The sequence below is a fragment of the Pseudopipra pipra genome, chromosome 21, assembly GCF_036250125.1.
Source record: "Pseudopipra pipra isolate bDixPip1 chromosome 21, bDixPip1.hap1, whole genome shotgun sequence".
Lineage (NCBI taxonomy): Eukaryota > Metazoa > Chordata > Aves > Passeriformes > Pipridae > Pseudopipra > Pseudopipra pipra.
The window spans coordinates 11,659,170-11,680,728 of NC_087569.1; the positions used below are offsets into that span (position 1 = coordinate 11,659,170).

General features: G+C 42.5%; 3 protein-coding genes across 10 annotated transcripts; 1 reads left to right on the forward strand and 2 right to left on the reverse strand.

The window, feature by feature from the left end:
- Positions 1–28: 28 nt before the first annotated feature.
- PIMREG (PICALM interacting mitotic regulator) lies at positions 29–8,176 on the reverse strand. Of its 5 annotated transcripts, none has more exons than XR_010435694.1 (6): positions 7,730–7,820; positions 6,068–6,387; positions 5,000–5,328; positions 4,123–4,218; positions 1,041–1,343; positions 29–984 (listed from the first exon to the last, which is right to left on the reverse strand). XR_010435694.1 is itself a non-coding variant. In XM_064678234.1 (6 exons), the coding sequence occupies exons 3-6, from the start codon at positions 6,356–6,358 to the stop codon at positions 1,217–1,219; spliced, it is 843 nt and encodes a 280-aa protein (XP_064534304.1). In that variant the 5' UTR covers positions 6,359–6,387; positions 7,730–7,750; positions 7,793–8,176; the 3' UTR covers positions 29–1,216. The 5 variants fall into 5 exon arrangements, 4 of the variants coding, with proteins under 4 accessions (XP_064534304.1, XP_064534303.1, XP_064534302.1 ...); XM_064678234.1 differs by having other exon boundaries at positions 29–1,343; positions 7,730–7,750; positions 7,793–8,176; XM_064678231.1 differs by lacking the exon at positions 29–984 and adding an exon at positions 2,649–2,695 and having other exon boundaries at positions 1,216–1,343.
- FBXO39 (F-box protein 39) lies at positions 7,955–14,042 on the forward strand. Of its 3 annotated transcripts, none has more exons than XM_064678222.1 (4): positions 7,955–8,134; positions 10,523–11,750; positions 12,527–12,703; positions 13,736–14,042. In XM_064678222.1, the coding sequence occupies exons 2-4, from the start codon at positions 10,737–10,739 to the stop codon at positions 13,862–13,864; spliced, it is 1,320 nt and encodes a 439-aa protein (XP_064534292.1). In that variant the 5' UTR covers positions 7,955–8,134; positions 10,523–10,736; the 3' UTR covers positions 13,865–14,042. The 3 variants fall into 3 exon arrangements, with proteins under 3 accessions (XP_064534292.1, XP_064534294.1, XP_064534293.1); XM_064678224.1 differs by having other exon boundaries at positions 10,693–11,750; XM_064678223.1 differs by having other exon boundaries at positions 7,955–8,125.
- Positions 14,043–14,642: 600 nt separating this feature from the next.
- TEKT1 (tektin 1) lies at positions 14,643–21,453 on the reverse strand. 2 transcript variants are annotated; one of them, XM_064678227.1, is made up of 8 exons: positions 21,320–21,453; positions 18,808–19,051; positions 18,311–18,476; positions 17,897–18,025; positions 17,299–17,442; positions 15,962–16,184; positions 15,203–15,399; positions 14,643–14,943 (listed from the first exon to the last, which is right to left on the reverse strand). In XM_064678227.1, exons 2-8 carry the CDS (start codon positions 18,995–18,997, stop codon positions 14,784–14,786), a joined length of 1,209 nt encoding a protein of 402 aa, XP_064534297.1. In that variant the 5' UTR covers positions 18,998–19,051; positions 21,320–21,453; the 3' UTR covers positions 14,643–14,783. The 2 variants fall into 2 exon arrangements, with proteins under 2 accessions (XP_064534297.1, XP_064534298.1); XM_064678228.1 differs by having other exon boundaries at positions 21,374–21,395.
- Between the last annotated feature and the right edge of the window lie 106 nt (positions 21,454–21,559).

Here is a 21,559-nt window from a genome sequence, read left to right on the forward strand (position 1 = left end):
AAACGTACACAAATACTACATCAGGAAATCAGGATTGAATACTTGCCATATTTATATTTGATACCATTAAAATTTTAGTGAAACTGGAACCGAATTACATGCACATCTTAAACATTATCAAGTAGAGCAAAATTTTCCAAATCAGTCTTTTGTTTGAAGGTTCATCTTAGAGTGAATGTAACTGGAGAAGCCTGCACAAAGCTGCTACCACCTAAAACAGCCCTGCTGTTGAATTCCAGAAGCTTGAGAAATCTTTGCTTTGGTTTGAAAGACTAAACTTTGTTACACTGAATGACCAACCAAAAAAGGCTTTTCAAAGGAATGTTAATTTTTTTTTTTTTCTTTTAAGTAACTAGAAGCAAAACAAAATATATCAAATGCTAAGTATGCATCATCAAATAAAATACCTGCACTGAGATACTGGCTAATAACAGTAGCTATAAGAGGTTACATTAATTGTAGTAACAATTTCTGCATATAACTAAAAGACAGATGTTGTAGTACAGAAGCAATGTTTAACTCAACTGCCAAGATGCTATTTAAAGCAGCAGTAGGAAATTACAAAATTGCTCTGATTTGTCTGGGACCAAACTACCTAAGATAGGATTAGTTAGACTAATCTAATAGCAATCCTTAAGGCCATGAATTAAGAGTCCTAATGTGGCTTTTCTCTTGTGGTGTGAGTGACTCCACAGAAACCTATTGCCTTGGAATGGCGGTTGTGGTCAAAACTTAAAGAAGCCACTATTGTTTTATTAACTTCCAGCTAAACATGATGCTTAACCCTTAGTTTGTTTATATATAAAAAAAATGTTAGGCTTTCGAAATAATAGACCAAGCTCTTTTGTATGTAAAATACTTGTGCTAAAACTCATGGCAATTGGATACCAGTCTAAACACTCCTCTTACCTAGGATTACCCTTCATAAGTCTGTAGCCCTTGCTTTGGCCATTCCTACTGGTCAGTTCAACATCAAAGTACTTACTGCCTCATGAAAGTCACATTCAAGATGGTTCCCTCATCTCAGCAGGAGATAATACCCTGTGGAGGTACCAACTACAGTTGAAAAGAGAAAGCAAGGGAAGTCCCAAGCTGCTTTGTCAAGGAAGATTATAAAATGTAGTGATTTGTTTAGTGTATAGAGTGCACCCTTTTGGTGCTACACAGACCTCTCATTTATATATGCTTATAAACTAATAATAGTTACAGTCTCTGTCTAGGTACCAAGTGCTTGATGGAGTTTCTTTGCTTGCCTTCTGATAGCTCGAGAAGGTTTCAGGGATCGACACGCAGAATGTAAGTTTTCTGCCATTAGATAGTAATAGTTTGATGTTGCTTGTTGCCTGCAGAAGAACAACAACAAGACTGCCATTAGCAGCATCAAGTCAGTAGGGTTAATCAACTGGTGGTCACCCAAATTGCTGGAAAGCAGATGGGAGCAAGGAAGAGGTCTGGTATCTGTACGCTTGCCACTGTGTAACAGCTCTAAACAGCAGCAAGAAAATATTTTGTTCCCTTCAGTGAGTGTAAATGGCAATACACAAATTAAGTACTGCAATACTTTAACTAGCAACAGGAACATTTCTTGTGATATAACCTAAAAAATACATGGAACTGGCAACTATCATTTGAGATCAAGGTTTGTTTCCTCCTGGAAAAGCTGAAAAGGGAGCTCTAGCACAAACTCAAGGCAATTGGATACCAGAACAGAAAATCTCATGCAAGACTAAGGGCACCTCCAAAAGAGTTCATTTCACAGTTGATACAGTAGGCAGCCTACAAACCAGTCAGTGAGAGAGCACATTGGATGCATCTACCCATGGAAGAGAACTGGACCAAATTACTTACTGGCAGCAGAACACAGCCCTCTTCAAAGTCGAGCATTTGAAACTGCTTTCCTATTTTCTTGAAAAGTTACAGCAAACAGTGTCTTACACCTATCTTTGTTGCTAAAGTAGGACATCCTATTTAAGGATGTAACTTTAACAAAAGGAAGACTTACAACATAATGGATGAAGAAACTAATGTCACAATACAGATCTCAGTGAAGTTAATTAGAGGCATTTACCTGGTAATGGTCCAATGAATTGACACTAGAAGTGATGTTTAAAACCTGACAACAAATACCTCCTGTTCCCATCCCTTTGGGTAGGATTGCTGTGTTTAAAAGTGCCACCGATAATTAGCAACTGCTGTTACTGTGATAGCCGGTCTTAACTGCTACTGATGGAGGGATGGAAAAGAAAGGCTGTAAATTCAGACAGCTCAGGATAATAGTTTGTTCTGTCATGCTTTCTGACCTTCATTAGTAATCGGTGAGAACTGAGCTAGAGTGACAAAAACATTAGTACCAGTAGTTTTCTGGTCTGGGATGAGAAAAGCTGTTGTTTGCATAAAAGCCCAGCTTATGGTTCATTGGAAACCCACAAGGATTCATGAATCCACAATTTAGAGTTGAAATTTTACAAATGCACAATGATCAGCTGTAGCAGAGACAGCCACAGTGAATACCAGGGAAGAACCCTGTGGTTCCACAGAACACTGCTTTAAAGCAGCATGAGTCTATAAGCCTTTTTCTCTCTAAACAGCAGATTTTCTCCCCACAGATGCATGCAGGTATAGACAGGGTAAGTGAACAACTACTTTACCTGGTTGCTACTATCTTCAGTTACGAATGAGAGAAACTGTCATATCGCTAACAGATGGAAGAATATTAGGAATGAGATTTAGTGAACTTTCAACGGATATGATAAAATTAACTTGATACAAGATTTAACCTATAGTTATCTAGACATGGTCCCATTGGGAAAAATTGAATTTTTGGAATTATGTAGGATTTTAAGTCCTAACCTCTTTGTTGATAAATGTACTTGATGATAAGCCCTCTCTAGAGACTTTGAGGTGCTTGACATCAAGTGTTCTAAGAGAAAAAGAGGTTTAGGGAATCACCCTATGACAAGACTTCTGACCTTTAGTTTTTACTCTCTATGTCTAATTCAGAATGATGTAACCTTCACAAATACAGCAGCCTACCACCTCATGGATTAACCAAGGTGTTTTATAACAGGTTTCTGCATCTGGGTACTATGGATTGTTTGTTACATAATTCTACCTAATAAAAGGATTTTTTGTTATAAATGTGCAGACATCAATACTTATGTCCGTGCACTGGAATTTCCCCACCTCCCCCCCAGCTTGCATTGGCACTCTTTTAGACAGAGGCAGGGAGGTACTGCTCTCACACAAGGTCAAAGGTAGACTCTTGCTGCGAAAAATCTGATTTCCACAGCAAGATACCTGAAGACAAGGAGAGCATCTGACAGGTTTTTGAAGCTGCAAATTGTGGTAGTTTGGTCTGGGCCTTCCTTAGTGACCAGTTTGTAACCAAAGAAGGGCCCAGATTTACCCAGTATTCCCTATGATTTTTACGTAAGCCAGGGTATAAGAAGAAAGGAGGAGAGGCCTTCGCTCTCTTTCCTTCAGCAGCTTGGAGGTGCAGGTTCCCTGCTGCTGAGTCTGTCGGGTTGGGGAACGAGGCCTGGTTGGGCCTTGCTGACCTTGGAAGACGGAGGGTGCCGGCGATCATTCCAGAGCGACTCTCAGTTGTCCCAAGGAGAGTAGTGAGATATTTCTTTGCTAACCTTTTTTTAGTTGCTAGATATTGGGCTACTAATCGGGATATATATATATTCTATTTTGGTTTTGTTCCTTTTCCCTTCCCCCTTCCCTTTCCCTTGTGAAATTGTATATATATTTCAATTGTATATAATTGTAACATAAGTGTAAATATATTTATATATATTGCTTTAGTTGTCTCTCTCTCCTTTCGGTTTTTCTTGGTTGTTTTTCTCCCTCTTCTCCCTGAGGTTTGGAGGGGGGGGACTTCTTGTGGTAAGGTTTGGAGACTTGGCAGGGAGCCAGCTTCAAACCATATCAAAATCCAACTGCAGATTTAATCTGCTCAGGTATCTTGAAGAAAGAAATTATCTACTACATTACACCTGAGAAAGTACTGCAACTATTCCTTATCCTGAGTTACAGGGACGACCTAACCTGCAATTGCCAATGTCCAAGTAGGAGGTAACCTGTGCCAAAAGTTGAGGGACAGTTAACAGTATTTACCTCTCCTCTTTCACAATAGCATCATCAAATGCCTGGGAGATACGCTTCAGCTGGCAAATCCCTGAGGAGACCAGTTCCAACTCGCAGTCACATTCCCTGCAAACGGAATCATAATTACTAAAGATCAGACAGGACAGACTGACTAGCTGACACTACTCAAGCCTCTATCCCTGCAGTACCACTCTTGTTACCTCCAGACTTTACCTAGAGGAGTTTAAAGCTGTGGCAATCATGCTCGTACTTTCACTGGCCAACTGCTTCACATTCCCCAGACAGCTATCTTCCAGTTCAGACACAGGATTCAAATTCAGCTTCTAGCTTTGACCTTTCTTGCGACTGACCAAAAGAAAAACCTATGCGTGCATTATGAAGTATTTCCCAAGCTCACAACCCTTGATCTAATTTGTGTTAAATCTTTGAGGCAGGAATCTCTCTATAAAGAATTCAGTATAAGCAGAGCTATTCCTGGTATCTTTGCAATACAAATAGCAACTCTGGAAAAGTTAGAACTAAGTAGGAGTAAGATGCATAGAGAGCATTTTTCTTTACTTGGGTAAAGAATCAGCAAAGAATTCAGGTATGTCTGTAGCATCTTAGGGGCACTTGTGCTGAGAAACATGGTGCAAACTTACCCAGTGGGAGAGGGATTTTTAAAAAGTTCCTGTCATGGGACAAAATTACTTTTTACGTTTCAGCTTTATGCAGTTCTCAGTCTCTGTCTATACAGGGACCTAGAACTACCTTGTAACTATTCAAACAGCCCACCCTTTCAGGGGAATAGGATAGCAAACTTCATACCTTGCCACATACCCTAATCACAGTAATTTAAAAAAAAAGAAAAAAAAAGGAACAAGGTTTACAAAAGAATATGACTTACATCTTTCTGGCAGGAGCAGGTGATGAATAAGGGCTCTTCAGTGCTGCTGCTCTTCTTGATCTCCGGAGAGAGACAGCATTTTTACCAAGCCAGGATGAGAAATCCCTCCGTTCTCCATGTTCTGACATCCTTGTTGGCCCAAGCAAGGCCCTTTTGCTGGACCTTGGGATGCCTTTGGAACTGACTGCTGGAGTAACAGTCTCATAGCAAGGGGTTTGAGGTGTAGCACTTTTTTTCTTGGTAGAACTTGTCGCACAGCTTCTGCTGATGGATTCAGCTGGAAAGGTCACCACTGAGTGTACTGGGCTTTGGCAAGACTTCTGTATTTTCTGAAATAAGCATTAGATACATTAGGCTAAAAGAACTCAATTAGCCTAGAGTTTAGAACCAGAAAGACAAGGAACATTTAAGCTGAATTCCTAACTTCCATTCCCATATCAGGTTTTCTCAACCCTCTGTACCCATTTCATTGGAGGAGTCATTTGCTTCCCTAATCCTTAGCACTTGTCAAGGACTTCAGAGCAGGCATCGGAACAGAACTCCTGCTGCTCTTATGCAGGAGAACAAGCCAGGCTCCCTAACATATAACTCATGCATTTAAAAATCTCAGGTCTCCAACAGGTTTTGTCAATCTGAATTTATACTGACTATAATGAAGAACTATAATAATTAGTATGGGTATGGCAGAATAAATAAGAAAAAAAATCCAAAGTGCTACACATTTCTCAGAAACAATTCTTTGCAAGCAATGGCAACCTCTAGCCAATTTCCTCCTTGTGAAGGCTGCTCTGCTATACATGATGAAATAGAGTAGAGGAAAAGCATTTATTTCATGCTAAAATAATGTTTTCACCCTCCTCCATATTCTGCCAGATCCATAATTTGACTGTCTATACTTTAGGAAAAGATATTAAAGATTTTACAAGTGAATAGCTATGAGGTAACCATTAAGGTGTGCAAGTGTGTGAGAATGGACTCTGGAATACATGTACAGAGTTCAGAAATCTTAATACTGAAGTTGGAGCAAAAACTAAACTCTATCCACGTTCCACTGCAAAGGGAAAGTACCTGGGACACTGTTCCAAAAGCATTTTTTGCTGTTCTTTTAATAATCTGAAGAGTTTGGCACCTCTGTCCTGCTTCCAGACTTTCCCTAGTTGGGGTGTTATGAAAATTCAGCTCTACTCGCTTTAATGGTGCTCGTTTCCTTAGAGACATGCAGATGGTATTGAGAGAACTCAGAGCAGCCTTTCTCTTGAATTTGTCAGGCACAGGGCTCTCATTTTCATCAAAGTCAGCTAGGAGCTGGTGTTTCTGCCAGGCCATTGTTGCTTTGACATTGTGGAGCACAGATGCCATCTTGTTCCAGTTCCTGGTCAACCTTATTTCTAAAAGAATTAAAATGAAAGCAAGGCTTAGACAGAGCAAGGTACAAAGCAGTGTAAAAACAGAAATGGAAACTGTTACATACAATATACTTGATTACACTTGCCTGAAACAAGAAAACCAGAGCTGGGCAGACTTTTACTTGGGCTTTTACTATCGATTCTGTAGCATTGATTTCTACAGGTATTTAAATTTGTACAAGTCCATGAAGAAGCCTTATACTGCATTTCCAGTGCAAGACTCAAGCTTGTGAGGTAGAGTGCTCTGTAAGTGCAACTTTTTTGTTTGTGTTTCAGACTAAGATCTGGTATCCCAAATTTTTGCTTTCTTTAATCAAAACAACCTTCCACTGCCAGACAAGTTTACACAGCTGCTCTTGTCTCCTGCCTGACTTGCTGGCTGAAGGTTCACACTTTATTCACAGTTATGACTGTGGATACATAAGTCCTGAAATAAACAGGATTTTTACTGGCAGAAGACTTCAGTGGGAAGGGCTAAAATGCTAGCTATCTATATGACATATAACAATTGAAACATGCATACATATTTTAACTTCTTCATTTTCACTTACTGTTGAGGTAGGATACCACTAATGATTTACTTCTAAAAAGCAAGTGAAATGCAGATGTATTTTAGCAATCTGAATTGAGAGTGAATTAATTTTATCAATACTTCATTGCAGATCATGTTAAAAAAGCTGGGAGGTCTCTACCATCGTTATACCACTACTATGTCTGCTGAGTTATCTCCGTCTCTCACAAGCGTCCTTATTCGTGTCAAAATGCAATAAGGCTTATGGAAACGTTGTAATCCTGAAGGTGTTTGGGGTATTAACACCTTTAATTCATTCCTGCATGTGGCACCAGGAAGAGCTACTAATCGGGCAACCGCTCAATTCTGACTAGCTCGCAGCTGATCCAGGCTCCTTTGGACCGCCTGCCGGCTGCTGCTGATTAATTTATGCCGGCAAATACAACTGAGGTGAAACGCCCTGAAGGGAGCAGCTGCCGTCCCAGGGTACACTGAGACAGGCACTGCACAGGACAGCGCGGTGGTTCGGTTAGTCCGGAGCCCACGGCGGACTGGGACAGCCGAGCCGCTCTCGCCGCCAGAGCCGCAGGAACCCCGCTCTACTGGCATTGCCCGTGCTCCCCACCGACAGCCGCGGCAGAGCAGCCGCCCCGGGATAACGGGGCACGGCGGCACGGGGCGGGCCGGGGCGGGCCCGGCCGGCGCCGTTATTGTGCGCGCCGGGGACGCTCGTAGCAAGCGCGAAAGGCGCCGCCGAAGCCCGAGAAGACCGGCTGGTGGGCCGCTCCTGCAGCCACTCAGCCCTGTACTCACTCAGTGCGTGGAGGGGACGGAGACCGGGATCGGGATCGGGATCGGGATCGGGACCGGGATCGGGACCGGGATCGGGACCGACGCACCACCTCCCCTCAGGATCCGCCTCGCGCGCCGCCGCCACGTTTGAACGGCGCCCCGCCCCTCCGGCCCTTCCGATTGGCGCCGCCGCAGCCGCCGCCCGCCTCCATTGGCCGTTACCCGTTTCGAGGCGCGCGCACCAGCCGCGGCTGGGGGCCGGAGGGGCGGCCCCGGGCGGGTCGCGTCCCGGGGTCTCCCCCGGCACAACCGCAGGGGCTGCGCCGCCACCCCGCCCCCGAGCTGCCCTCAGCAGGAGCGGGACCAGGAGACGGGCTGGGCTGGGCTGCCGGGTGGGTGTTCGAGAGACAGCTCCTGGTACTTCTGGTAATTCATTGGCAGTCAGTCTTAGAAGTTTTTTGTTTGTTTGCTTTTTCTCCGCGGGCTTCTACAACTCTTGTTGAAGGAGACAGCTCGTCTAACTGTCCATGTCGAACTGGAAACCATCTGAAGCAAATCGGGCAGCAAAGAGGGCCAAGTACAGAGAATGTGGTTGCTCAGCGGTGGGGTGTTTGGTTTGGTTTGGGTTTTTTCTTACCCTAGAGAAAAGCAAAATGTACAAAGCATTTATTTATCTTTAGATCACTTCTACCTGAAAAAGTTGCTCCCAGAAAGCTGTATCAGCTTCTCTTTTTTTCCAAATGATTGGTTTTTCCCCATCAAATTAAACTTGGAGCTGACAGGTGAAGACACCTCCATAGCTAAGACTTGGCTTAGAGCCATGGGGAAGCCAACACAGTAACGCTGCAGGATACCTCTCGAATCCCACCACTGGCTTATAAACATACTTTTCACTAATTTCTAAGAGCTCTGGTTTAGAAAAAGTTCCATATGATGGTGTTTGTACCCCTTTCTATTCACACACTATAATATGGGTGACTAGTGTAATAAATATCCCTCATTAATAGACATGTTTCTATGTATTGCAGCCCTATATGCTGTTCTGCTTTCCTTTGTCCATTGGCTTTAGGGCTTCCAGGTACCTGAAGATGCTTTAGACCTTGCCTGCTGTGTTCTCCCCGCCCCAATCTCCATAGTGGAAGCTTCAGATTCTTCTCAATTGCAAACCGCAGCTTGAGCTATGACATTTTAAGACTTGGCTTGGGTCTTTGGACATTCATCTAAAGACCTGCAAAACAAAGAGCTCTTAGTGGGGAGTTGGTACTAAATACAAGAGATAGAGTCAGGTGGTAATTGGACCCGTGTGCTCAGTTTCTAAAGGCTATCTTGATTACTGGGGGTTTGAATTGGCACTTTGGATGGCAAGGGTGGGCAGAGGAATCCCTAAGAATTTTGCTAATTGGACAGAGCATGTGTACAGGCAGAGGGATACTGTGTGACATAACTGTAGGCCGAAAGGGAAGGAAAAGGGCTGAAGCTGAACTGGGCAGTCAGCCTGTGCTTTCATGCCTATTTATAAAATTAAAATAGAAAGATCTGAACCTCAGGGATCTGCGTATTTTCTTCATCCGCTTAAGGTGCCTTCGTTGTTTCCATCCATTTCAACTTTGTTACCCAGCAGGACAGCATGTGCAAAGGAGGAAAGGTAGATTGTTTGGAGATTGGCATCACATACTTTTGAGTTGCATCTTCTTGTAGTCTTGTCAGCCAGTAAGCCTTGATTTTTGGAGTAGATCATAAGAAAGTGTCACTAGATGTTTCTCCAGTTTCATCCCCAAAAGCTAAGGAAAGATTTACCAAGTGGACAGGGTTAAGACACGTGCATTATAGAGATGGGAAGTAAACATCCTGAATTTTAGTGTCTCTGCAAAGGCACTAGCAGAACACTAGCTTTGCATGCTCTTTGTCTATTTGCAGTCAACTAATACCCTGATATGTAAAAGGCCTCACAAAAACAGGAACCTAACAGGCCAGTGGGATGCTGTTTGTGTTTCATAGCTGAATGCATCACTTCCCTTCTTAAATGTTTATTGCTCAGACCCTCAATCCACTCACCTGGTTGGTGAAAAGTGACACGACAAGACATACAGCCTGCACCTGACTGGCAAATCGTGGCCTGTATTTCTCTGTTTGCCTTTACATATAGTCAATTGTCATGACATCATGAATGTCATCTCTTTTTTCCATGGCAATGGCTGAGCTTCACATAGGGAGGGCTCAGAGGCCGAGAAAGCAAATCTTTAGAGGGAGACTGTGTGAGCTGGAAAAGTGTGCATGAAGATGAACACTTGCACAGTCCAGCTTTGAGAGTGGAACTGGTAACTTCTTGCATCATGGTTGTTTCCTTAGGTGGACTTACAAAGACTTAGTTGGTCTTCTGACTTGCCAGCCTACTCCCTGTCCACTAGATCACAAGGACTGAACATCCTGCTTGAACCAAGTGATGGAACAGCTTAATATTGCTTATTATACTCAACAGGAATTGTACCGTAATCTAAGGCAGGGTACTAATTGTCATGGAATTGTACCCCAGAAGGCTATGAAAAGTCATTTGTGCTAATTTTGCACTGACAGTCCTGTTCAAATGTATACAGCCCAAAGAACTGGGTATTTTTAGACATTAGGCACAGTCCACAAACCATGATCAATTAATTACAGCTGATGCTAACCAAAGGTTTCTTAGAGGCTGTGGCTGCTCTACCAGCAGTTGATACCATTTCACTCTTTAACTAGACTGAAGGCAAAAAAGTTAAAAGATGTGTCCTGTGCTTGTACTGTGATTGTTCTTTATTCACTTTTTTTCTTTTGATTTAGGTTAGACTATAGTTTAGACCCAAGAGCTTGTTTGACCCTGACAGCTAAAGTACAGAGGCAAGGGAAAGATTGTTGGTTTTGATTGTGAAGAAGCAAGCTTTCATCCATTTGCTTAGAAGCCTATTATGTTGGGATTGGCAAGAAATCTACCCACAGCTTTCTGCATCTAGGTTTGACTCAACACTCAGAAGAGAAGTAAGAAACAGTCCTCTCAATGGAAGATGACAATGAACCTGAGCAAAGCTCCTGGGCCCATCTACCTGATGTCTGTCTGAGGCATGTCTTCCATTGGTTAGATGACAGGGACAGGTCTCGGGCTGCCTTGGTCTGTAAAAAATGGAGTTGTGCTATGTACTCTGGATCTCTCTGGAGATGCAGAACCATCACATTCTATGGCCAACCATCAAGGGCACGCACATTGGAGTTTCAAAGTGCATTGTGGTACACCAAGAAATTTGGCAAGTATTTGAAGCACCTTGAGGTCAAGTTATCGAATCCCTACAATACTCCCTTTATCAAAAAATTTCAAGTGACTATGAAAGGTCTTCTTTCTCACCTGGGTAAGTGTAATAGTCACCTAGTATCCTTGAGCATCAAGTACCTAGAATTAGACGGCTTGATCTGGAAAAATGTGGTCAGGGCTCAGTTTATCAAGAACTTAGCTACCTTCCTGAAAAGAATGAGCAAACAGCTTGATTATCTCAACTTAAAAGGAGCAAGAATAACTTTGGAAGAAGGCTGTGAACTTCTGAATTCTCTGAGCAGCTTGACAAATAGAAGCTTTATATCTGAAATCAATATTGAGGATTTCTTCAGTCTCCACCTTTCTGTCTACAGCAGTGCCTTGTTCCACCAAACTATGTCTAAGTTCCACAGCCTGACCATCCTGACTTTCAACTATAACTGCATCTCTGATGAACTGCTGGACATCCTGCGGGAGCACAGCTCTCATTCTCTGTGCACCTTGAATATCAAGTGTCATATCCATGACCCTCATGGGCAAGTGGTCTCGGGAATGTCATGGGCAAATTTGGCCAAGAGAGCCCCAAAACTGAATGTGAACTTCTTCTTTGAAAGAGTCATGAAGCATGATCACCTAGCCAGGATCCTGCTAGTGGAGATCCCAGTTAGGAGCATCAGCCTACGGAGCTGCTATTTCAGTGACCCAGACTGGACAATGAGACCCACCCTCACTAACCTTCTCCCAGCCTACCGGCATGGTCTGCAGGTAAGGGAAATAGTAGTAACATCTTACTGCAGTATCACAAAGCTAAGCAAAGTAATCATTTAGGCCTGCATAACAGCAGTCAGCAATAGAACTTCCTGAACTTTCATGTTCAGAGGGTGGTTTTCCATAAATAAGTCATTCCAGTGTTCAGCTGTAGTGTAGTTCATGAAATTATCCTTGTCCAGTTACAATCCCCATTATGGTATCAGGCTGCTCCATTTTGGCAATGCACAAATGTCCTACAGCACATATAAATTAACTAGTGGCCATATCAAAGCACTTTGGTGTCCCTGGGGACGTATCACCGAAGGTGTGCAACAGCTGACCCATGTAAATGAGCATCAGGTCTTTGCATGCCTGAGAGAAGCACGTGGCCTTACACCTAGTGGTTGCTGACAGCTTTCTTTAAGCCCTGTTTCATTGCAGAGTTTCTGGTGAACACCAGAGATCTGCAAAGCTCTCTAGAAACTGTCTTTGGCTCTACTCACATATCTAGGATAATTTCCAATATGTCAAATAAGATCATGACATGACTGTGAGTGTAGCATCTTCTAATGAATGCACAAGGGATCACCCCATCTTAATGGGAGAGTGAAGATTACTGTAGCACATATACTGTTGTCATAATGCAAAACAGATTCTCTGCTAATAGGGTACAAAATTGATCTGCTAACACTCACTTTTGTTGGTTAAATTGGAAAACTATTTGTTGAATTCTAGTTACTGCACTCACAAGCTCCGTTCAGTAGTACTAACAGTGTTCATTCTTTTTCAAGAAATTAACACTTGAATTAAACAATGACCATGAGTTGCTGGACAATGAGCTGCTACAGCTTATCTTATCATGCAAGAGGTTGTTATTTCTGAAAGTCTGGGCATTTCTAAGTGTCACCTTTATGGAGAGGCTGCTACAAAACCGTGCAGAAAGGAAGTGCATTCTGACTACCATAAAGGTAAGACTTTGTGCTTTAAAAGTCCCCTTCCCTTCCTCTCTCCAATACCCAGAGAAGGGTTAAGTCCCCGTGCCCATAGAAAGGTCAGTCACAGAAACGTTAACATAACTACCTTCCCTACACATTATAATGAGCCTGGGAAGCACTCACAGAAATGGGGCTTTCCAACCTACTTAGCCATGTACAGATACTGTAGAAGTTTAATATGAAGTTCCAATGATTCCACAAGTCCTTCTTAGACTGGCATTCCCTCTGTCACCTATAGTTCAAGCCCACTCCCACTTCTAGGGATTCTCAGTCACCTCTCAGGCTCAGTGCTTATGTCTGTGCTTAAACTGAGGCAGGTGGGTTGAATGCCACTAAACTGCAAGAAGGTATAAACACAGCTCACTCTTTAGGAATTGTGTGTTGAACTGGGGCCAGGCCACAACTATAGCTGGTGTAAACCATGCTGACAATGCTACTTTTGTGTGCTGTATTCTGGATTCAGTAGATCCTCACAGATCGGTGCAGATCCCAGGAATGCATCAGTTCTGGGGATAAAAGGAACCTTGCTCTTCCAGTGTGAATTGACACAGGCCAGGACAACCAAAAACCCACAGCTAAAACACAAAGAGTAAATTTATTTTCCTTCCCTTGCTAACTGAGGAATTCCCAAAGCAACCCCTGGGCTGAGGCACACAAGTGGAGACACAGGCATGGTTAAACCTGTCCCTGCCAGAGGCCACTGGCTGCTGTTCACACTGGGTTATCAAGGGCTATTTCCAGCTGCAGTTGAGCCTTTTACAATCCTCCTCACCAGTTCTTCCACTTTTAAACCCATTCCTCCCAACACCTCCCAAAAATTCTTTGGCAGGAGATGATGTTTTCAGTTTGGAGTGAGAAGAGAGTAAACCCTCAAGATTCTACTCAAACCCAAGGAATTTGGCTTCTTTACATTCCTGATTAGTCACAGAGGCTTCTTCTTGTTGTGAGCTTTAATAGGCTGAGCTCCACCTATCTGTGAATCACGATTGTTGTTTGTGAATACAGGTCAGGATTTACACTGCCCAATATGACAGCACTGAGGAGGAGCGGCTGTTGGCTGATATTTACAGGAAGTTCAAATACCTGATTGACTCAGAACTTAATTATTTTGTCATCACCTACCCAATGGTGTAAACCACAGCGAGAGAAGAACACCCAGTGACATTTGCATTAATGGATCCTTCAGAAGGTTTTAGTAGGAGATTTAAATCTTCACAGCAATGCCTCTGAAAGGGAGATACCATTACAGCAAGAGAGAGGCAAGGGATAATTTTACACTCCATGCATTAAAATGTTGGACTTGGGAACTGGCCTCCTGTGTCTCCAGCATCATTTATTCTTGCCCTTTTTTGCTTTTCCTTGTAAGAACCAAAGGAACCCTTTTCCATCTTTAAAGGCATCTCTGGTAAAAAGAATGCCCTCCTCTTTTTTCAGCACTTCTCATTGTAGAACTTCAAACTCTTTACCATTGAAGCATCTCGTCGTTTCCATTTTATGAATAGGAAAACTGGGACATGAGGTGAGGAAGTGATTTACGCAAAGTCAGCCTTGACTTGATCTTGATTCAGATGCAGTCAGATGCATTATCTATTGAATCAGCCTACCTCCTGTTAAGTTTGACATACTGCCTAGTTCTTAGCAGCAGATGATAAGAATAAAATGTACCATGGCTAGTCCTGAGATTCACTCTTCCCACTTGCCCAGCTTTCCAGCAAAAGACTTTTGAGGAGACTCCTGCTCTAGCTTGCACAGAGCCACCTTTTGCCACCCTTCAATGGCAAAAGATACCATTGATTACACATGAGAGAAAGAACATGGAAGAAAGGGCATTTCTTATTATTCTGGAATTCTATTGCCAAGTGGAAAATTTCCTCAGATATTTTAGAGCACAGATAGCTGTGAAACAGACAGCTGTAAGTACTAGGTCTGTTTTAATTATCTTGCACAACTAGAACCAGGACAGCATTGAGCCAAACCAATAAATTTGGAAGTTTGTAAATGAAATTTCAGCAGGAGTTGGTTCTTTGGAGCACAGTTTCCCAGTGTGATGGCTTCAGAAGTTGTTTATGTAAACAGACTCTCTCATTTGCATGCACAGCACTTCATCAATATACAGTGTATTCTCCTTGACCTTGATCTCTTCCTCCAAGGAAAGCTGTCGGCGGCTCAGACCTTTCAGCTCTGTCTCAGCCTGTGCCAGTGCATCCTTTAATCTAATAGGGAAAATACAGGCAGGCATTAGTTGAAAACACATGGATAGGGTTTTTTTCTCATGTAGGTTAAGAATTCTGAGTGAGAAAAAGAAAGATGGAAAGGGATTCACAGAGACAATATCCATGCAGCTTCCCTTAAAGTGTCCTGCCATTAAGAGAAAAGCAATTCCCAGCCTTTCAGGGAGAATAGGTGGGACCCATTGTTACTCTGATGCATTAAATTAACCACAGATTTTCTTCTTTCACCATTTCCACTTGCCTTTGAATATTTTTGGTAATCTCTTGAACTTCACTCATCAGGCTGCATTGCACTCTGTCATAACACAGTTCCACATTGGGGCGATGGCTTCTCGCTTCCAAGCGGCTTTGAGCCACTTTAGCAGGTCCTTCTTTATCAGCTATTGCTTTCTTTAAGGCTGCAATGTTCTTCTCCTGGGAGGCAGTCTCATCCATCACCTTAAAAAATCCAACAGAAGGAAGTGCTGCACACTTGTCTCTTACAATGGGTGAAATAATCATCATTTTTAATACTTATACCAAGAACAGTAACACTTATTATATTGTTCTTTTATCAAAGGATATTTTGCAAAAGTTAGCCAGGATTATGATTCCTTCATTGGAAAGCAGATGACACTGTTCTGCATGAACCCAGAAATTTATGCTCAGCAATTAATTTTTAACACTCAGTTTTCATCTGTCCAATTTTGTGCACATTGGCCTTGATTTTATCAGTTATATCACAGTCCTGAAAGTTTTACTGGAGTCCCAGGTAACTAAAAATCACAAGGGAAATCCTGACTTATGGCAACACTTAGATTGAATGAGTGATTCTAGAAATTCATCTCTGTGGTGGTGCACACAGAGATGAGAAAATAGAATCTAAGATGACTTTATGGAGGAGGGGGAAGGAAAAGAAAAATAAAATGTGGCAAATCAGTGCAAACCGCTGGATTGAGAAAACTGGTAGATAACCCAAGCCCAGTGTTTCCACTTTTTTACTGACTGTCCCCTGACTTACCATTGCAAGAAGTGTCTCTAGCTTGTGCTTGGCATCCTTGACTTCCTTCACCCTATTTCTGAAAGCGACATTCACCATCTCACAGTGCTTGCGCATGTCATTTGCTGTCTGTGACAGGATGCCATCAATAAGTGCCCTCAGTGCCAAAGAATTGTTTCTCTGCTTGTCAGCCTTTTCAACATTTATGTTTGAGAAATCTACCCAGTCTTTAGGGCTAACAAAACTGAAAGAGATTAAAAATAAAAGGTCACCCACTGGCAGCCTCTGAGACTCCATAAATCTGTAATTATGCCACAAAACCAAGAGCAAAGCAGTCCTATTAACTGCACATCCCAGTGAGTGCCAGTTGTGCTGGGAATTCTACAGATACAAAATAAAGACCCTCCTTGTCACAAATATTTCATAATTAAGTAGACGAGAGTAGAATGAAAACAAATTTGCTAAAGTCATAGAGCAACTTTGTTATAACTTTCCCCTGATGAAGGATTATTAAGGGGGGAAACACAGATAATAAACAATATTTCTTAGAACACCTTTCATTAGTATGGCTGTTACTGTTAATAGCAGGTAGTTATTCACACAACAAAGTCACTTATTCTCTCACACGGTGTACCTATAAGACACGGTACCTGGCTGAAGCAATAGTTGGGAAGCCCAGCCCCAACTGTATCCCCAGAACTAAAGGGTCATCCATGTGCAGCCGTGGCTTGCAGGCAGGTTTTCCGAAAGTTCCTCAGAGGAGGAACTTATAAGGAGTTCCTTATTTCATTAGGTGGATATATAAAGCATATAGCAGCCAATACCACTGGTGTGGTCTGAGCTATACAGCTGTCTCACACATACTGCTTTCTTAGTATGGTTCCTCTTTTCAACCCATTTTTCTGTGGCAGCTATTTCTCCATCTAAACCATTCACACTAACTAACCCATGCAGAAGGGGCACATTTGACAGGTTAATGACTGAGTCAGAAACTGACTCCACACCTCATGTGTCCCAGTCCAGTGTTCTCCCCACTAGGACACCCTGGGAGAGGAAAGGAAGTTAGATTAGTAAGTCTCTTCTGGGTTTAAGCAACGTGTGAAATCCCTCCTTAGGTAATTGTGAGCCTTAAAAACTTTTAGTAAACTGCAGTTCACTGGGAGTATAATTACTGTGGCTTATTTCACAGACATATTACACAGATACAAAAGCGATGGACAGAAGTATAAAAACTAATTATAACAGACAGCTGGTGGACAGATAAAGTCTTTTTACACAAAATTAATCTTGCTATTACTGCAACAGCTCATATTATCTGTATAATCATCGTATGTTGGTTGAACTAAAGAACTACTTACTTTCCTTCTATTTTCAATGCATTATCAGCATACATCATATCAGGAGTGTCATTTGTCAAGCGAGCACAGTAATCATCAATTGTCAGAGCTGTGAACTTGTCCTTCAGATCCATTTCTAGGTTGTATTTTGCCGAACGGTTTTGTCTAGGAGGAGAAACAACCAGACTCTAAGCCAAAGTGTAGGTACTTCCAGGTGTCCTTAACATGCATCCATACATGTATGAGGTAATTCAAATACATTTATGGAAATCTTCATGAATGAACTGTTAGTTGTGGAGTCCCAAAATCTACAGTATGAAGCTGCCTCCCTATAAATTGATGGTACGATTCTCATTGGAATGAAAGGCACAGGACTGGATCATGAGAAGACCAAGGATCATGTGCAAGTACTCCGAGTTCTAACAAACAGAACCTCTCACCATTACTGATTCAGTGGTATGAATTAGGACTGACCTCCTGCAACTGTTTAGCATTGAAGGTAACTTTGGACTTGTGCTCAGCCTGACTCTACAACTTTACAGGATTATGACTGTCTTACTTCTCAGCTAATCAGTGTTCTGTTATGCTCTTTGCTCTGTTATGCTCTTTGCCTCTGCACCTGATTTGCTCATTGGTTTGTTCCAATGTATGTCCCAGCAAAGCAATAATCCCCTGGAGGACTTCAGCTTCCTTCACCAGTTCCTGTTCCACTTCATCATGCACCAAGTCAATTCCAACTCGCCTCTGCCTAAATGAAAAGAGTAAAAGCCATCAGCCACATTGCTCGAATGCCTGCAGCTAAGAGACGATGAAGCCCAGCTTTACAAATCAAAAGTTTTTCCTTGCCACATGGGAAGACATGCTATATCTTAATGGCTTTGATTCTCAGTGTTTTAACACCTAAATCAGACTATGACTTCACTGCAAAGAGAGATGGGCCCTTAGTTTGTATCCTTTTTTATTATTTGTTAAAGGTTCGTTATCTAGATTTTTTTTTTCTCTCCTTGAATGTTTTTCTTCTTAATCATCTCACCTGTACAGGAGACACTTTTGGGCAATGACAAGTGGCTCTTTGCAGCTCTCCAAAGCTCTCTCCAGCCTATTCTTGAAAGTCAACAGTAACTCTGTCTCATGAACAATTTGTTCTAGCTTGTTATCTAGTTCTTGCTTCCAGAATTTTATTTCTTCCCGTCTCTGTTCTGCAGAATTAAAATTGCAAACATGTATTATATGCCAGAGGACTGTAGCTCAGATCTTAGATATGGCTAAAAATAGACTTATTCCACAGTGGAGTACATATAGTGCTGTGGGCTGCCGTGTGGAAACAGTTTTGCAACCCTGCATTAAGAGGCTTTTGTTATAAAGAATCTACCTCAAAATATATTTTTTAAATATTTTTAATTTTTCCATGAGATCAGGGAGCAAGACATTGACATACATTCCTACTCATTATCAGCTAATTTTCTAAGTCCATCTTAAATGTATAGCTCAAATAGCACATCTTGACCCTTGCAGAACACATGGGATTACCTATTTTCTTGTTGACATCACTTTGGGTTTTCTGAGTTGTCTTTTCTATTTCATCCACCAGCCGCCAACTCTCAGCTATCATGCACTCTGACCTGGATTTCTGGGACTCTGTACTGACACGCTGCATCATGTTTGCGGTAGCCCATTCTGAGGGATGGAATTTAGATGGATCTTGCAACAGTCTGGCCATTGTTATTTGGAAAGTTTCTGGATATAATGCAGGTCAGTTCTTGGAATGTGGAACCTGAAAACAGCAATAGCATTATATTTGGCTGCAGAAGCAGGAAGAGAAGACAGGTCCATCGGGATGAGAAATATTCTTGCTCCTTTTATCTGCAAAATGACACAGATATGAAAAGAATAGATTTCTTGCTCAAGGCTCCCCAAGGCTTTACTGATGTGTAGGCAAAAGAGTTTGGAGTGGGAGAATGAAGAAACAGAAGAATTTGTGAATGGAAACTAGGAGGAAAGAAGTGGAACTGAAAGGAAAAGATGGACTGTCTGCAATAGGAATGAGAAGGGAAAGGAGACCTGTGAAAGAGGATGGAATTACTAAACAAGCAATCACAGAAAATAGAAAAAAAAAAGAACAAATATAAAAGATAAATAGTCTCCCACAGGTTGGAGAAGTAAATACCTTTCAAGATTATGGTGGAGAGATGGATGAAATCTAGACTGTAAAAAGAAATGTAATCATAGAATCATTAAGGTTGGAAAAGACTTCTAAGATCATGGAGTCCATCTGTTAACCCAGCACCACCATGTTCACCACTAAACCACATCCCCAAGAGCCAAACCCATGGCCTTTGAACACATCCAGGCATGGTGATTCCAGCACTTCCCTGGCCAGCTTGTTCCAATGCCTGACGAGGTGATTTTTTTCTAATGATTATTTGGGAGGGGCAGGGGGAAGAGAAATAAAAACAGGACCTGAAAAGCTGAAGGAGGAAATTCAGCAGGCAAATGAGGAAACGGAAAAGCCCAGAAAGAGCTAAAGCAGAACAAAGAACCAAGCATACTGGGAACACTTGTTTAATGTAGGGTGAAACCCATGCCCTGAATTTATGAAAAACAGTTTGATAATCAATTTTCCTATTCTTGCACTATGCTCATTCAGTGTTCCTGGGACTGCTCCTCACCCCAAATGCACACAGCTACTCCTCAGCAACAGACAGCTTTGCCCACCCTCCAGCACAGGTACCCTTCAACAACCCCTTTCTCCTTCGCACACCTCTTGACTGATTCTGCTCTCAAGTCCAAACCCTGGCCAAGTGCCACATCTTCAGTTCCCCTTCACTGGATCCAGCCTCAATCTCCTCAGCTGCAGCACATTTTCTATTTAAATGTGCAACTAAATATTGCAGGACGTTGCTCGACCAGCACAGAAGGTAAACAAATGCTGCTGTGGGAACTACACCCGCCCTGCTCCCAGGCTGCAGCACTGGCCAGAGGAGACGCAGCACACACGACCCACTGGGGCTTCATTTCACCTACTGCCTGTTAAGATCTGTCTGGAAAAAAACCCCTGTTCTCTGTACATTAATTTGAGATAGTTCCCAGAGCTGCGGGCAGTAATTTTGGATTGTTTTATTACAGAAATGCAGAAAGACTGTGAAAGCAAATGAGAGGTGTGTTAAATGTCTAGCTATCTAAAATGTCAGTCATAAAATATTCTTAGTAGTATGCTCCATCTTTGTGGCAACTATATTCTTGCCTAGAAGAAAAGATACTGAGAGCTAGACAGAAGAGATGAAGGAGATAAAGAGAATGACATCAGATGAAATTTCCAACGACTTACAGTATATCTGAACTCAAAGCTAGTTTGAACAGAGGTTTATTTTGGCTTGCGTGAGTCACAGAGGATGGATCAGGCTGCATATTAGTCATCTTCCACAAAATGTTATTATCTGTGTTCCCAGTAACATTCCAAGGCTTTTAGAAATACTAGCAAATTCCAGGGGGATGACTAAATGATTCAGAATGAACTGAAATGCTAAGATATCTGAATGGCCGTTAAGAACAATGAATGTCACGGTTCTGGGAACGTGCTCAGTCACCTTGAAAGCTGTGGAACTCCCAAGAGATGGTTCTCCACATTACTGTGACACTGCTGTTTTGTTCTGAACGCCCAGTATCTGATGCTGTCCTGCCCCAGTTTGCAGCAACACCGTGACAAAGTAATTAAAGTAACCAAGAGTAAATTACCTGAGATTACCTCAATTGGTTGGAGCATGGTGCTAATAACACCAAGGTTGTGGGCTTGATCCCTGTACACGCCATTCACTTAAAAGTTAGACCCGATGATTAACGTGGGTCCCTTCCAACTCAGAATATACTGATTCTATGATTCTATAAAGCTGTTCTTCATTGTCAGCTACCGTAAAGGATTATTTTCTTTTCAACTGTTAATATAAAATTTACATTATTATTATTTCCTTTTCATCTGTTTATATGAAACTTACAACTGATTTTGCAATATAAATTATACGACATAAGAAAGCTCTAGTTTTACCTCAGATGGTTTTCTGGGGTTAAATCACCGTTGACATCGAAAACCTCCACCGACTTTACAGGGGGAGAAAAAACGGCCCCGCGGCCGCCCCGGCTGCGTGAACGGACAGTCCCGACCCCGCCCCCGCCGCGAGCCGGCCCCGCCCCCGCCGCGAGCCGGCCCCGCCCCCGCCGCGAGCCGGCCCCGCCCCCGCCGCGAGCCGGCCCCGCCCCCGCCGCGAGCCGGCCCCCTATGAACAAA

Bases quoted from the DNA above. Each gene is read 5' to 3' on its own strand.
- PIMREG (XM_064678234.1), bottom strand. From the start codon at position 6,358: ATGGCATCTGTGCTCCACAATGTCAAAGCAACAATGGCCTGGCAGAAA. The intron at 5,329-6,067 runs GTACTTTCCCTT...TGCTTATTTCAG, and splicing joins CTTTTGGAACAGTGTCCCAG to AAAATACAGAAGTCTTGCCA. The intron at 4,219-4,999 runs GTAAGTCATATT...TTCCGTTTGCAG, and splicing joins CCTGCTCCTGCCAGAAAGAT to GGAATGTGACTGCGAGTTGG.
- FBXO39 (XM_064678222.1), top strand. From the start codon at position 10,737: ATGGAAGATGACAATGAACCTGAGCAAAGCTCCTGGGCCCATCTACCT. The intron at 11,751-12,526 runs GTAAGGGAAATA...TTCTTTTTCAAG, and splicing joins CCTACCGGCATGGTCTGCAG to AAATTAACACTTGAATTAAA. The intron at 12,704-13,735 runs GTAAGACTTTGT...TTGTGAATACAG, and splicing joins GCATTCTGACTACCATAAAG to GTCAGGATTTACACTGCCCA.
- TEKT1 (XM_064678227.1), bottom strand. From the start codon at position 18,997: ATGGCCAGACTGTTGCAAGATCCATCTAAATTCCATCCCTCAGAATGG. The intron at 18,026-18,310 runs GTGAGATGATTA...CTTTTCATTTAG, and splicing joins CAAAAGTGTCTCCTGTACAG to GCAGAGGCGAGTTGGAATTG. The intron at 16,185-17,298 runs GTAAGTAGTTCT...AATCTCTTTCAG, and splicing joins GCATTGAAAATAGAAGGAAA to TTTTGTTAGCCCTAAAGACT.